Genomic DNA, 15,641 nt, shown 5'->3' with positions numbered 1-15,641 from the left:
GCAAACCAAAGCTAATTTCAGAAAAAACACCGAGATTATTAATGCAAAAGCACAAGGTAACATTTGTGTAACACATTTTAATCAATAATGAATACACAATGGTACTGGCTTTATTGACGTTTTGATCCTAAAGTCATCAGCCCAAACGAACTCCAGTAAACACAGTGTCATTATCTTCAGTTGCAAAGATATCACTTCTGCCTGGCCCCCAGATTTTCACAAACACAGTGTCATATTTAGACAGTCTGATCACACAGCTCGTACTGGCCACTTGGCTTAACTTTTCAGGCAGAGTGGTGTGATACAGAGACACCACTTTCTCTCCATTTTTGATTATACCACACTGTCCACGCCCATACACAGACACATGTACAGTGAAGTGATAGAAGCCATCCAAGGGGCAGGTGAAGACACCAGTGTCACGACTGTAGCCTCCTCCCTCATTGACCAGCACGGTGGCAAACTTCAGGGGTCCACAGTGGTCTGGGTAGCTGTCATCGACATTTAGCTTGGCTGTAAAAGCCACAGTGCCTAGAGTGGGCGACATCATGATTATTAGAGCAACCAGGACGTTACAAAGTTGTACAACTTAGCTTGTGTCTGGCACAACAAAACACAAAAATGTGCATTCAACCTTACACTCAATCAGTCCTGAATGAGCAAACATTCTTTACAACCAAGACAGAATCAGTAAGGGACTGTATGAAAATGATCTCTTGATTCATGTCTCTGTCATGTAACTTAATAAATTCTTTCTTTAAAAACCCCAATAAAGTCAGTTTTCTTTCTTTGCTTTTTTTGGAGCACCAATATCCCAGTGTTTGTTGGTGCTTCAGTGTAAGCTGTAACTCAAACGGCTCTAGCTGCATTCAGAGACAAATCATGGTGCAGGGGCAGTCTAAACTTTTTTTTAAAATGAAAAGCTCAGTCTTTCAACTGCTTTATTCAGCCAGTTTTAATTCAGTTATGACACTTTTTATTTATAGAACAAAAAATGGAAAAAAAAAAAATCCTTCCAGGCTTTTCATGAGCCCCTTCCCATTGGGCCCCCAGATAATTGGTCCCAACTTTCTCCCCAGTATGACATCTAATAATGAACAAATAATTTAAGGTGGTATACTCCATTTTAGAGCTTAATATGATAATGAAATAATACTTTTACATAAAAGCAAGAAGAAGAAAATATGAGCTGCTGACTAACGATGTTCTGGCTTGAGGAATAACATTCATATGAAGACCATCCCCTTTACATAACCCCTATGTCCTAAAATTTGCATTGAAATAGTGGTTTTAATATATCTCAGCACATGTTTCACAACACCCTTCAGGGTGTGTCACTGCTATTAGCACTGGCGCAGTTGTTACCTGTTGAGGAGCTGCTGTCTCCTCGGCGTGGTTCAGAAGCCATGACAAAACGTCTGATGATGCTGTAGTGCACTGTTAAAAACAATAATTAAATAAGTGCAATACCTGAAGTTTACAGCCTAATACCATTAATTTAATAGTCTGCCTTGATAAAACAAATCTAGCTCGGTAGAAAAGAGCAGCTTACCTGTTTCTGCCTTGCAGGGGAATGATGCAAATGTTATAAAACCCAGCCAAGACACAGGCTGAAGTTGTTCATCTGGTTTCATGTTGCAACCTGTTACACTGGCTCGAAAGCTTTTTGTTTTTTTGTTTTTTTAATAAAAGCATTGAAAAAGAAGGAGATTTTACTTTACCTATTGTGTAAATGTTTGTTTGTATTTTTATATGAAGGGTAATTCCTGAAATTTGAGGTAACTAGTGGGCATCTACATATAACGATAATAGTTTAAGTACAAGAACTTATCCAACTAATATATTGGGTAAGTATACATACAAGACAAACTGACTGGAAAGTAAAAGCGGCATAATGGTGACAAATCTATGTAAATATCAGAGATTTGGGTTGTTTCTTTGACTTCCTGTTCCAATAAACCAACAGTCTTGTCACTGTTTCAGATTTTTCAAATTATTGTGGGATAATTGCATAACTGGTGAGTCAGACAATAAAAAAATAGCTGAATTTAGGTCTATGTAATTTTAAAAGATGAATAACTTTTGGTCCTTGCCCAGCTTTCATGTGTGCATTAGGGGGTGATAGTATTGGTACCAGTTCTATGATTTTGGTATTGTAGCTGCTTTGTTATTCACATTTTGATGACAAGTTGTTTTTTAAATACATTTTCACCACACTTAAACAGCAAAATGAGAAAACACTAAGTGACTGATTTAATGTGAAACTAACTAAAACAATGAAGTACAATGGTTTTATAGTGTATTGCATAAACACAATGCTAAAACAGTTAAGTGCACAAGTTTTGAATCAATTCATGACATTTTATTTATTTTGGACTAGCAGTACTTGGGATTTTAAATAATATACAATAATATACAAATATCTAAATTGGATTTTGATCACATTTCTTTAAATTGATATTAATCTTGCATGTAACACTGCTACAACAAGTGGCAGGATTAGTGAGATGGCTGGTTGTAGATGGCTGCAGCACTGTGCAGCTGCTTTTTTAGCAAGGAACCGGTTTCAGGAGGTGTGTTCAGGGGAAGTACACCTTTTTTGTTCTTTTGCGTTCCACGTAGATGCGCACATTAGAACAAAAGTTCTATTCCAACAGGTCACACTGGCTAAATAATTGTCTACAGCTCCACAACAGCAATGTAATTGAAAAGGAGGAAATTGAATCGGCACTGATTATTCCATACAGCGACATAAAGAGAAACAGTGGTATTATTTTAACCACACGTTTAGCATGACCTCTCAAAATGATGTTTAGTCATGGGGGTTTTATGAGAAAATAATATTGGTTTTGCAATCTCAAGTAGTATGTATGCATTTACAGTAACAGAAATACGAGAAGTCATTGTGAATAAGCACTCTGAAAATACTCACACGTTAAACAATTGATTCTTTTAATCTAACAAAACACACTTGAAAGTGACAACAGCTATAAAAAGACTATTAATACATTATATTCACAGAATGGTGTCTGACAAACTGCAAGATGATTTCAGTCTACAAACATCAGCAGTGCTGTTGCAAACTGCACAGAACTCTATTTGATCCACAGCTTATTGTGAACGGCAATATTGTAAATGAAAAGGTTAGAGCTTTTCATTATCGCAGCTTTACTCTGTCCATCTGTGTCCACAGTGAGGGGCCGTGCAGACGTAGTACAGTCTCATAGCATCCTGTCAGGAAAAACAGAACATAAGTGTAAAGATTTCTCGAAAAATCAATGGCTATATTTATCTGCACACTAATACTTCACTATTATTCCAAATATTACAATATTCTGAATTTGATGCGGGTCATGTAAACAGCATATTCTGTTTAGATATTCTAAATTAGGTTTTTTCTGAATGTAGCATTTTCTGATTAAGACATACGGGATATACCAGTATTATTCAGGTTTTAATAGCAATATTTGGGCTTGTATACAGCCCATTCTTAATACAAGTCTGGGTCGGATTTTTAACCAGTTTGCAACACACGGACTCTTGTCAATTTACAGGCAGCTCTTAGTGTCGTCATGGATACATTGTATACAAACAAATTAGTCAACAATTTGCAAAGCTAGTGTGAAAATGCATGCATAAAAGAAAAGCCAGCTTTTCTTGTGGAAGAAAAAAATGAAACACTATGAAAGACTTGGATATCTGTAGATTTAAACTTAAAAAATAATTTGATTCAAAAAGCAAAATGGCAAGTGCCTCTAGCCGTTCCAGTGTTCTATATTTTGAAGTGACTGACAACATGTTAGGGCACTTCAATTGGAGTATGCACAGCTGCATGTTACCAGGAATATTCTGTTTGTCGGAATAAGGGCAGAAAACTATTTTGTGCACGTAAACATAGTCAAAAGCATACATTCATACAGAAACAGTCCCTCTCAATAATCACTTATGACCAACTAAAAATGTGTATAGCGCTGGATTTTTCTACAGAGACTCTGCTTTCTGCCTCTGCTCATTTTCTTCTAATTTTCTGTGTTTAGAACATTTATGGGCATGTACCCAACAGCCCTCTGATGAGGTCAGGGCTTTAGGTGCTGGTATGCAAGCACTGAAGAAATATTGTGATGTGAAATGCCAAATGAGAGTAAATCTGGTTTGGTTTATACTTTCACCTTTGCTGGCAACATGCATTTACAAACGGTAACTGACAATCCTGCAACTACAACTTTCCCACAACTTCCTAACAGATTTATCATCCACAGGAAAAGGGGTTCCCTCGTGGACCAAAAAAAAACTTTTTCCAAGGCAAGAGATATTAAGACTACAGATCATGTATAATAGATTTCATTATTACCTCAGCCCTCATACTGTGAGACTGGAAGAACACTGCCTCCTTGTGACCACACCTGAGAAGAGACATGATGTGGGCACAATGTTAGAAACTATTACAAACACAGCAGCTCAGTGTTATGTCTCATTTCCCAAACAGTTAAAGTCCTAAAGGATTGTTCTGTGCCCCAAGGATGCATATGCTGGTGCTCTTGCAGATGAAAAAAAAAGAAAACAAAATGTTGCACCAAACTTACATCACAAGAAATGTTACCTTTAAAAACAGAACAGTTAGGGGTCTCCACGGAGAGTTAGTGGAGCTGATTTATGGTAAACCTTACTTGGGACAAGGGTGGTCCTCTGTCCTTGGTAGAGTTGGATCTTGAGATACATCAGCGATGATTTGTGTCAATTCACTGGAGAAAGACAGAAGCAAAATAACTTAAAATAATGTATATAAAATATACAATGTTATAATTGAATACTATTGGCAATACAACCTGTGCCCTGCTACAAATGTTTAACCAAATGTGTCTTTACATGCATTTACACAGAAAATGTGTTCTCCCTGCAGTCTGAGTTTGCACAATTAAAATCAAGGGATTTTCTTTTAATACATTTTGGAAGATCCTGATCATTGCCAGGACTGCTGTGCTTAAAAATGTCTGGATGGATAATGCATTTAATTTGATTTGTCGGTGACTATTTTTGGTGTTGGTAAAGTGATGTGGGTTGCACAACAAGCAGTAAATAACTTAACACAAAAAAGAAAAGTTTCAAGCTGTTTGTCAGAGACAGACAGAAATGTGCTTTGTAGCACCTGTCAGCAACCAGCAGTGATGTCACGGAGAACTTTGTGCAGATACATCACTACAACAAGGTGAGAAGGTAAACAACTGTAGGTCAACAAAAATAAGATTTTCAGGAGGTGTTAACTCTTTAAAGCAGAGATGAAACTGCAGTGAGCACCTAATCTGGGAATGTCCCATGATCCATAACTACTGGATAAAGGTTCATGAAAGCATTAGAAACATACAGAATTCTTCCTGAGGCTGTATGTTCTGAGTGACCCCCAAAATGCTGTACTGTGTGTGTTTTTTTAGAACTAGTTATGTATTTTTATTTGTATAATTTTTATTATTATTATTTTACTTAATGTTTTTTTTGTTATATATACACATACCTATATGAGACATTTGATTGATGACCATGGGTGACATTTTAAGTGGAAAAATGTTCAATAAAATATTAATGAAAAAAAAAGAAACTGCAGCGAGAACAGAAGTGTGACAAATAATTTCAAGCAAACCATGATCCTGGTCATGTGTCTTTCCTGTAGTTTCTTTTACTTACTCAACCTCGTGGGTGATCTTGTTAACATAGATGCAGCTGTTGTCTGCTTCTTGTTGGTAGTCACAGTTCCTGCACTGTGGGATGAGTACAATAAAAAGCATTCAGCAACTTATTACAGGCACACAATGGACATTAATTGCTTTCCTGTATCACAACAAGCCATCCCTACAGACTTTTTCTTTCTGTAGCTCTATTAAGTTTACAACAATAAAAACCACCTGTTACATGACAAAAGTTTTACCCTGTACATACATCAATTAGCCAAAACATTAAAACCACTGACAGGTGAAGTGAACAACATTGATCATTTTGGTACAATACAATGCTCTGCAGGGAAACCTTGGATCCTGGTATTCATAACCAGCATGTTTGGATTAATGCCTGCTTTTATCCCTCATGCATTGCACTTCACAGACAATAAATCTGATTGACTCAAATACAGGAACAAACTTGGACAGCCAGGGTGTACTGTAACTTTAAATGGGTTTCTTTGTTGTTCGCACCTTTATGGTCTTTGAATGTCATTTGGTCATTTTAGCACTCCCTTCACCCTTACATCGCTTTTAGTTGTTAAAATGACCCGCCACTATGTTTAACAGCATAGAAAACCCCATAAAATTATCTTTTTTCAAGTTGAAATTCAATGACGTTTCCTTGAATGAGCCCAACAAACGTGTAATATTGCCTTTGTTCATATTTCCATGAAAGCTGTAAACCAACAGGCTAAAATCTTGTCTTAGAGGTCATTTTTGACCTGGCAGTTCATACCACAAAAAGTCCACGCACACAAACGTGCCTACTGTCCTCATTGAACAGCGCAATATACTATGTTGCTAAAGTCTATTATTGTTTCCCTATAATAAATATAAATGCATAATAAAATGCATTAAAACCTACTTTTCGCACATTTTTTCCTACTTTCTCAAGCTAAACAAGTGATATATCTTGCAAAAAAAGTTTACACCGACGCAGTACCTTTGGCAATACTTATATACACAATAAACGTCCACTTTAGTGAAGAAAACAATTATGACAGGTGTGTCGTGATAAAAACGAGTGGATCCCCCTGGTTAAATTCGTTTTTCTGCACTGTGAAGATGAGAAACTTGATGAATGGCAGGTTGTTTCTTCATGCAAAATAGTGAGGTTTAAAATCCAATTAAATTGCTTTATGTTAAGGGTTCAGGTAAAAATTTTTTTGACCCTCGGTACAGATAGTGTATACAGTTTTATACAGTTAAGACAACAACATAGGGGTTAAAAAGTTGTCCTCTTCCTCCTTTGTTTTCTTCTATCCAGGTGAAGTAAACCACTGCTTTAGGCTTTACTATATTAGCTTAACTTCGACCCAAATACTCACCGCATAAAGCAGGATACGGTTCTCCTTGTCTTCTTTTGGGTATAACATGTTGTTACTGTAAGACAAAGTCAGAGCGTGTTCTGATAGTTTAAAAGGTTTTATCTTGTTTTATAAAATAAAGACATTCATTAAGACAGCGTTAGGTTAGCATGTGGTTAGCTTTAACACGTAGCTAGTGAGGCTAAGTAATCTAAACCTCTATTCGACCACAAGCTCACCATTCTTGACAAAACCGTATACCAACAAATCCTGGTTCGTATGTCCCGGTGTCTAAATCCATTGTAAAAACTAAAAGTTGAAGCTAGAAATGACAAATTACAAATCAATAACAAGACTCCTTCACGTCTTCCTCTGCCGCCTGAAAACAGACCGTCTGCGCATGCGTGTCATACTGAAAATATAATGAATTCTGAGACAGCGCCTCCAGCGGCAGGAGGACTGAGATCTTATTTCTGCTCATGTAACAGGGCCGTCACTATAATACATCCCTGGCGGAGACCAATAGAAGGACAGGTGCTCGAATTTGTCTTCTAAGCCTTTTCATGTGCAGCACTTGGTGCATGTGTTTGTCTTTATCGTAAAGCACGCTGGGCTGCATTTCTTGTAAGAAAGGTGCTATACAAATAAAGTTTATGATTATTATTATTATTCCTTTTTTTTATTTTTCCTCTTTGTTTTTGGTGATTGTAAGTGTAAAGCTCTTTGTAACATTAACATTTAATCACTGTTTGCCTGCCACAGATGAAAAGTTATCATATGACAGAAAATGACTGACAGCAACCAGTCATTTTATGGCTAAATTATTATTAATAGTTGTATGTTGACGAAAAGGCACTTTGGGCATCAACGGGCAAAGCGTAACATGCTCGAACAGGCAACACCCCCGCATGTGCCTGCCATACAGTATTATATTATTATTGATATGAAGTAAAAGCAAACCAAAGCTAATTTCAGAAAAAAACACCGAGATTATTAATGCAAAAGCACAAGGTAACATTTGTGTAACACATTTTAATCAATAATGAATACACAATGGTACTGGCTTTATTGACGTTTTGATCCTAAAGTCATCAGCCCAAACGAACTCCAGTAAACACAGTGTCATTATCTTCAGTTGCAAAGATATCACTTCTGCCTGGCCCCCAGATTTTCACAAACACAGTGTCATATTTAGACAGTCTGATCACACAGCTCGTACTGGCCACTTGGCTTAACTTTTCAGGCAGAGTGGTGTGATACAGAGACACTACTTTCTCTCCATTTTGATTATACCACACTGTCCACGCCCATACACAGACACATGTACAGTGAAGTGATAGAAGCCATCCAAGGGGCAGGTGAAGACACCAGTGTCACGACTGTAGCCTCCTCCCTCATTGACCAGCACGGTGGCAAACTTCAGGGGTCCACAGTGGTCTGGGTAGCTGTCATCGACATTTAGCTTGGCTGTAAAAGCCACAGTGCCTAGAGTGGGCGACATCATGATTATTAGAGCAACCAGGACGTTACAAAGTTGTACAACTTAGCTTGTGTCTGGCACAACAAAACACAAAAAATGTGCATTCAACCTTACACTCAATCAGTCCTGAATGAGCAAACATTCTTTACAACCAAGACAGAATCAGTAAGGGACTGTATGAAAATGATCTCTTGATTCATGTCTCTGTCATGTAACTTAATAAATTCTTTCTTTAAAAAACCCCAATAAAGTCAGTTTTCTTTCTTTGCTTTTTTTGGAGCACCAATATCCCAGTGTTTGTTGGTGCTTCAGTGTAAGCTGTAACTCAAACGGCTCTAGCTGCATTCAGAGACAAATCATGGTGCAGGGGCAGTCTAAACTTTTTTTTAAAATGAAAAGCTCAGTCTTTCAACTGCTTTATTCAGCCAGTTTTAATTCAGTTATGACACTTTTATTTATAGAACAAAAAATGGAAAAAAAAAAAATCCTTCCAGGCTTTTCATGAGCCCCTTCCCATTGGGCCCCCAGATAATTGGTCCCAACTTTCTCCCCAGTATGACATCTAATAATGAACAAATAATTTAAGGTGGTATACTCCATTTTAGAGCTTAATATGATAATGAAATAATACTTTTACATAAAAGCAAGAAGAAGAAAATATGAGCTGCTGACTAACGATGTTCTGGCTTGAGGAATAACATTCATATGAAGACCATCCCCTTTACATAACCCCTATGTCCTAAAATTTGCATTGAAATAGTGGTTTTAATATATCTCAGCACATGTTTCACAACACCCTTCAGGGTGTGTCACTGCTGTTAGCACTGGCGCAGTTGTTACCTGTTGAGGAGCTGCTGTCTCCTCGGCGTGGTTCAGAAGCCATGACAAAAACGTCTGATGATGCTGTAGTGCACTGTTAAAAACAATAATTAAATAAGTGCAATACCTGAAGTTTACAGCCTAATACCATTAATTTAATAGTCTGCCTTGATAAAACAAATCTAGCTCGGTAGAAAAGAGCAGCTTACCTGTTTCTGCCTTGCAGGGAATGATGCAAATGTTATAAAACCCAGCCAAGACACAGGCTGAAGTTGTTCATCTGGTTTCATGTTGCAACCTGTTACACTGGCTCGAAAGCTTTTTGTTTTTTTGTTTTTTTAATAAAAAGCATTGAAAAAAGAAGGGAGATTTTACTTTACCTATTGTGTAAATGTTTGTTTGTATTTTTATATGAAGGGTAATTCCTGAAATTTGAGGTAACTAGTGGGCATCTACATATAACGATAATAGTTTAAGTACAAGAACTTATCCAACTAATATATTGGGTAAGTATACATACAAGACAAACTGACTGGAAAGTAAACGGCATAATGGTGACAAATCTATGTAAATATCAGAGATTTGGGTTGTTTCTTTGACTTCCTGTTCCAATAAACCAACAGTCTTGTCACTGTTTCAGATTTTTCAAATTATTGTGGGATAATTGCATAACTGGTGAGTCAGACAATAAAAAAATAGCTGAATTTAGGTCTATGTAATTTTAAAAGATGAATAACTTTTGGTCCTTGCCCAGCTTTCATGTGTGCATTAGGGGTGATAGTATTGGTACCAGTTCTATGATTTTGGTATTGTAGCTGCTTTGTTATTCACATTTTGATGACAAGTTGTTTTTAAATACATTTTCACCACACTTAAACAGCAAAATGAGAAAACACTAAGTGACTGATTTAATGTGAAACTAACTAAAACAATGAAGTACAATGGTTTTATAGTGTATTGCATAAACACAATGCTAAAACAGTTAAGTGCACAAGTTTTGAATCAATTCATGACATTTTATTTATTTTTGGACTAGCAGTACTTGGGATTTTAAATAATATACAATAATATACAAATATCTAAATTGGATTTTGATCACATTTCTTTAAATTGATATTAATCTTGCGTAACACTGCTACAACAAGTGGCAGGATTAGTGAGATGGCTGGTTGTAGATGGCTGCAGCACTGTGCAGCTGCTTTTTTAGCAAGGAACCGGTTTCAGGAGGTGTGTTCAGGGAAGTACACCTTTTTGTTCTTTTATGCGTTCCAATGAGATGCACATTAGAACAAAAGTTCTATTCCAACAGGTCACACTGGCTAAATAATTGTCTACAGCTCCACAACAGCAATGTAATTGAAAAGGAGGAAATTGAATCGGCACTGATTATTCCATACAGCGACATAAAGAGAAACAGTGGTATTATTTTAACCACACGTTTAGCATGACCTCTCAAAATGATGTTTAGTCATGGGGTTTTATGAGAAAATAATATTGGTTTTGCAATCTCAAGTAGTATGTATGCATTTACAGTAACAGAAATACGAGAAGTCATTGTGAATAAGCACTCTGAAAATACTCACACGTTAAACAATTGATTCTTTTAATCTAACAAAACACACTTGAAAGTGACAACAGCTATAAAAAAGACTATTAATACATTATATTCACAGAATGGTGTCTGACAAACTGCAAGATGATTTCAGTCTACAAACATCAGCAGTGCTGTTGCAAACTGCACAGAACTCTATTTGATCCACAGCTTATTGTGAACGGCAATATTGTAAATGAAAAGGTTAGAGCTTTTCATTATCGCAGCTTTACTCTGTCCATCTGTGTCCACAGTGAGGGGCCGTGCAGACGTAGTACAGTCTCATAGCATCCTGTCAGGAAAAACAGAACATAAGTGTAAAGATTTCTCGAAAAATCAATGGCTATATTTATCTGCACACTAATACTTCACTATTATTCCAAATATTACAATATTCTGAATTTGATGCGTGTCATGTAAACAGCATATTCTGTTTAGATGTTCTAAATTAGGTTTTTTCTGAATGTAGCATTTTCTGATTAAGACATACGGGATATACCAGTATTATTCAGGTTTTAATAGCAATATTTGGGCTTGTATACAGCCCATTCTTAATACAAGTCTGGGTCGGATTTTTAACCAGTTTGCAACACACGGACTCTTGTCAATTTACAGGCAGCTCTTAGTGTCGTCATGGATACATTGTATACAAACAAATTAGTCAACAATTTGCAAAGCTAGTGTGAAAATGCATGCATAAAAGAAAAGCCAGCTTTTCTTGTGGAAGAAAAAATGAAACACTATGAAAGACTTGGATATCTGTAGATTTAAACTTAAAAAATAATTTGATTCAAAAAAGCAAAATGGCAAGTGCCTCTAGCCGTTCCAGTGTTCTATATTTTGAAGTGACTGACAACATGTTAGGGCACTTCAATTGGAGTATGCACAGCTGCATGTTACCAGGAATATTCTGTTTGTCGGAATAAGGGCAGAAAACTATTTTGTGCACGTAAACATAGTCAAAAGCATACATTCATACAGAAACAGTCCCTCTCAATAATCACTTATGACCAACTAAAAATGTGTATAGCGCTGGATTTTCTACAGAGACTCTGCTTTCTGCCTCTGCTCATTTTCTTCTAATTTTCTGTGTTTAGAACATTTATGGGCATGTACCCAACAGCCCTCTGATGAGGTCAGGGCTTTAGGTGCTGGTATGCAAGCACTGAAAAAATATTGTGATGTGAAATGCCAAATGAGAGTAAATCTGGTTTGGTTTATACTTTCACCTTTGCTGGCAACATGCATTTACAAACGGTAACTGACAATCCTGCAACTACAACTTTCCCACAACTTCCTAACAGATTTATCATCCACAGGAAAAGGGGTTCCCTCGTGGACCAAAAAAAAACTTTTTCCAAGGCAAGAGATATTAAGACTACAGATCATGTATAATAGATTTCATTATTACCTCAGCCCTCATACTGTGAGACTGGAAGAACACTGCCTCCTTGTGACCACACCTGAGAAGAGACATGATGTGGGCACAATGTTAGAAACTATTACAAACACAGCAGCTCAGTGTTATGTCTCATTTCCCAAACAGTTAAAGTCCTAAAGGATTGTTCTGTGCCCCAAGGATGCATATGCTGGTGCTCTTGCAGATGAAAAAAAAAAAAGAAAACAAAATGTTGCACCAAACTTACATCACAAGAAATGTTACCTTTAAAAACAGAACAGTTAGGGGTCTCCACGGAGAGTTAGTGGAGCTGATTTATGGTAAACCTTACTTGGGACAAGGGTGGTCCTCTGTCCTTGGTAGAGTTGGATCTTGAGATACATCAGCGATGATTTGTGTCAATTCACTGGAGAAAGACAGAAGCAAAATAACTTAAAATAATGTATATAAAATATACAATGTTATAATTGAATACTATTGGCAATACAACCTGTGCCCTGCTACAAATGTTTAACCAAATGTGTCTTTACATGCATTTACACAGAAAATGTGTTCTCCCTGCAGTCTGAGTTTGCACAATTAAAATCAAGGGATTTTCTTTTAATACATTTTGGAAGATCCTGATCATTGCCAGGACTGCTGTGCTTAAAAATGTCTGGATGGATAATGCATTTAATTTGATTTGTCGGTGACTATTTTTGGTGTTGGTAAAGTGATGTGGGTTGCACAACAAGCAGTAAATAACTTAACACAAAAAAGAAAAGTTTCAAGCTGTTTGTCAGAGACAGACAGAAATGTGCTTTGTAGCACCTGTCAGCAACCAGCAGTGATGTCACGGAGAACTTTGTGCAGATACATCACTACGACAAGGTGAGAAGGTAAACAACTGTAGGTCAACAAAAATAAGATTTTCAGGAGGTGTTAACTCTTTAAAGCAGAGATGAAACTGCAGTGAGCACCTAATCTGGGAATGTCCCATGATCCATAACTACTGGATAAAGGTTCATGAAAGCATTAGAAACATACAGAATTCTTCCTGAGGCTGTATGTTCTGAGTGACCCCCAAAATGCTGTACTGTGTGTGTTTTTTTAGAACTAGTTATGTATTTTTATTTGTATAATTTTTTATTATTATTATTTTACTTAATGTTTTTTTTGTTATATATACACATACCTATATGAGACATTTGATTGATGACCATGGGTGACATTTTAAGTGGAAAAATGTTCAATAAAATATTAATGAAAAAAAAAAGAAACTGCAGCGAGAACAGAAGTGTGACAAATAATTTCAAGCAAACCATGATCCTGGTCATGTGTCTTTCCTGTAGTTTCTTTTACTTACTCAACCTCGTGGGTGATCTTGTTAACATAGATGCAGCTGTTGTCTGCTTCTTGTTGGTAGTCACAGTTCCTGCACTGTGGGATGAGTACAATAAAAAGCATTCAGCAACTTATTACAGGCACACAATGGACATTAATTGCTTTCCTGTATCACAACAAGCCATCCCTACAGACTTTTTCTTTCTGTAGCTCTATTAAGTTTACAACAATAAAAACCACCTGTTACATGACAAAAGTTTTACCCTGTACATACATCAATTAGCCAAAACATTAAAACCACTGACAGGTGAAGTGAACAACATTGATCATTTTGGTACAATACAATGCTCTGCAGGGAAACCTTGGATCCTGGTATTCATAACCAGCATGTTTGGATTAATGCCTGCTTTTATCCCTCATGCATTGCACTTCACAGACAATAAATCTGATTGACTCAAATACAGGAACAAACTTGGACAGCCAGGGTGTACTGTAACTTTAAATGGGTTTCTTTGTTGTTCGCACCTTTATGGTCTTTGAATGTCATTTGGTCATTTTAGCACTCCCTTCACCCTTACATCGTTTTAGTTGTTAAAAATGACCCGCCACTATGTTTAACAGCATAGAAAACCCCATAAAATTATCTTTTTTCAAGTTGAAATTCAATGACGTTTCCTTGAATGAGCCCAACAAACGTGTAATATTGCCTTTGTTCATATTTCCATGAAAGCTGTAAACCAACAGGCTAAAAATCTTGTCTTAGAGGTCATTTTTGACCTGGCAGTTCATACCACAAAAAGTCCACGCACACAAACGTGCCTACTGTCCTCATTGAACAGCGCAATATACTATGTTGCTAAAGTCTATTATTGTTTCCCTATAATAAATATAAATGCATAATAAAATGCATTAAAACCTACTTTTCGCACATTTTTTCCTACTTTCTCAAGCTAAACAAGTGATATATCTTGCAAAAAAAGTTTACACCGACGCAGTACCTTTGGCAATACTTATATACACAATAAACGTCCACTTTAGTGAAGAAAACAATTATGACAGGTGTGTCGTGATAAAAACGAGTGGATCCCCCTGGTTAAATTCGTTTTTCTGCACTGTGAAGATGAGAAACTTGATGAATGGCAGGTTGTTTCTTCATGCAAAATAGTGAGGTTTAAAATCCAATTAAATTGCTTTATGTTAAGGGTTCAGGTAAAAATTTTTTTTTTTGACCCTCGGTACAGATAGTGTATACAGTTTTATACAGTTAAGACAACAACATAGGGGTTAAAAAGTTGTCCTCTTCCTCCTTTGTTTTCTTCTATCCAGGTGAAGTAAACCACTGCTTTAGGCTTTACTATATTAGCTTAACTTCGACCCAAATACTCACCGCATAAAGCAGGATACGGTTCTCCTTGTCTTCTTTTGGGTATAACATGTTGTTACTGTAAGACAAAGTCAGAGCGTGTTCTGATAGTTTAAAAGGTTTTATCTTGTTTTATAAAATAAAGACATTCATTAAGACAGCGTTAGGTTAGCATGTGGTTAGCTTTAACACGTAGCTAGTGAGGCTAAGTAATCTAAACCTCTATTCGACCACAAGCTCACCATTCTTGACAAAACCGTATACCAACAAATCCTGGTTCGTATGTCCCGGTGTCTAAATCCATTGTAAAAACTAAAAGTTGAAGCTAGAAATGACAAATTACAAATCAATAACAAGACTCCTTCACGTCTTCCTCTGCCGCCTGAAAACAGACCGTCTGCGCATGCGTGTCATACTGAAAATATAATGAATTCTGAGACAGCGCCTCCAGCGGCAGGAGGACTGAGATCTTATTTCTGCTCATGTAACAGGGCCGTCACTATAATACATCCCTGGCGGAGACCAATAGAAGGACAGGTGCTCGAATTTGTCTTCTAAGCCTTTTCATGTGCAGCACTTGGTGCATGTGTTTGTCTTTATCGTAAAGCACGCTGGGCTGCATTTCTTGTAAGAAAGGTGCTATACAAA

General features: G+C 36.8%; 3 protein-coding genes and 1 pseudogene across 4 annotated transcripts; all 4 read right to left on the bottom strand.

Moving 5' to 3' along the window:
• Positions 1 to 62: 62 nt before the first annotated feature.
• On the bottom strand, positions 63 to 1,489 carry LOC148189331 (complement C1q and tumor necrosis factor-related protein 9B-like). Its single transcript, XM_088078271.1, has 2 exons — positions 1,366 to 1,489; positions 63 to 531 (listed from the first exon to the last, which is right to left on the bottom strand). The coding sequence occupies exons 1-2, from the start codon at positions 1,406 to 1,408 to the stop codon at positions 137 to 139; spliced, it is 438 nt and encodes a 145-aa protein (XP_087934397.1). The 5' UTR covers positions 1,409 to 1,489; the 3' UTR covers positions 63 to 136.
• Positions 1,490 to 2,925: 1,436 nt separating this feature from the next.
• LOC148189330 (DNA-directed RNA polymerase II subunit RPB9) lies at positions 2,926 to 7,461 on the bottom strand. Its single transcript, XM_088078718.1, has 6 exons — positions 7,258 to 7,461; positions 7,040 to 7,094; positions 5,680 to 5,753; positions 4,668 to 4,742; positions 4,352 to 4,403; positions 2,926 to 3,231 (listed from the first exon to the last, which is right to left on the bottom strand). The coding sequence occupies exons 1-6, from the start codon at positions 7,317 to 7,319 to the stop codon at positions 3,169 to 3,171; spliced, it is 381 nt and encodes a 126-aa protein (XP_087934844.1). The 5' UTR covers positions 7,320 to 7,461; the 3' UTR covers positions 2,926 to 3,168.
• A 574-nt stretch (positions 7,462 to 8,035) lies between these two features.
• On the bottom strand, positions 8,036 to 9,551 carry LOC121943393 (complement C1q and tumor necrosis factor-related protein 9B-like; annotated as a pseudogene). Its single transcript, XR_015776783.1, has 3 exons — positions 9,527 to 9,551; positions 9,339 to 9,411; positions 8,036 to 8,503 (listed from the first exon to the last, which is right to left on the bottom strand). The product of XR_015776783.1 is annotated as a complement C1q and tumor necrosis factor-related protein 9B-like (transcript).
• Positions 9,552 to 10,903: 1,352 nt separating this feature from the next.
• LOC148189329 (DNA-directed RNA polymerase II subunit RPB9) lies at positions 10,904 to 15,439 on the bottom strand. The gene is made up of 6 exons (XM_088078717.1): positions 15,236 to 15,439; positions 15,018 to 15,072; positions 13,653 to 13,726; positions 12,639 to 12,713; positions 12,320 to 12,371; positions 10,904 to 11,200 (listed from the first exon to the last, which is right to left on the bottom strand). The coding sequence occupies exons 1-6, from the start codon at positions 15,295 to 15,297 to the stop codon at positions 11,138 to 11,140; spliced, it is 381 nt and encodes a 126-aa protein (XP_087934843.1). The 5' UTR covers positions 15,298 to 15,439; the 3' UTR covers positions 10,904 to 11,137.
• Between the last annotated feature and the right edge of the window lie 202 nt (positions 15,440 to 15,641).

The sequence above is a fragment of the Plectropomus leopardus genome, chromosome 6 (assembly GCF_026936395.1).
Source record: "Plectropomus leopardus strain MGB_pleo_1.0 chromosome 6, ASM2693639v1, whole genome shotgun sequence".
Taxonomy (NCBI): Eukaryota; Metazoa; Chordata; class Actinopteri; order Perciformes; family Serranidae; genus Plectropomus; species Plectropomus leopardus.
Note: the sequence above shows the minus strand (reverse complement) of the source record. Positions and strands in the feature narration are given on the sequence as shown.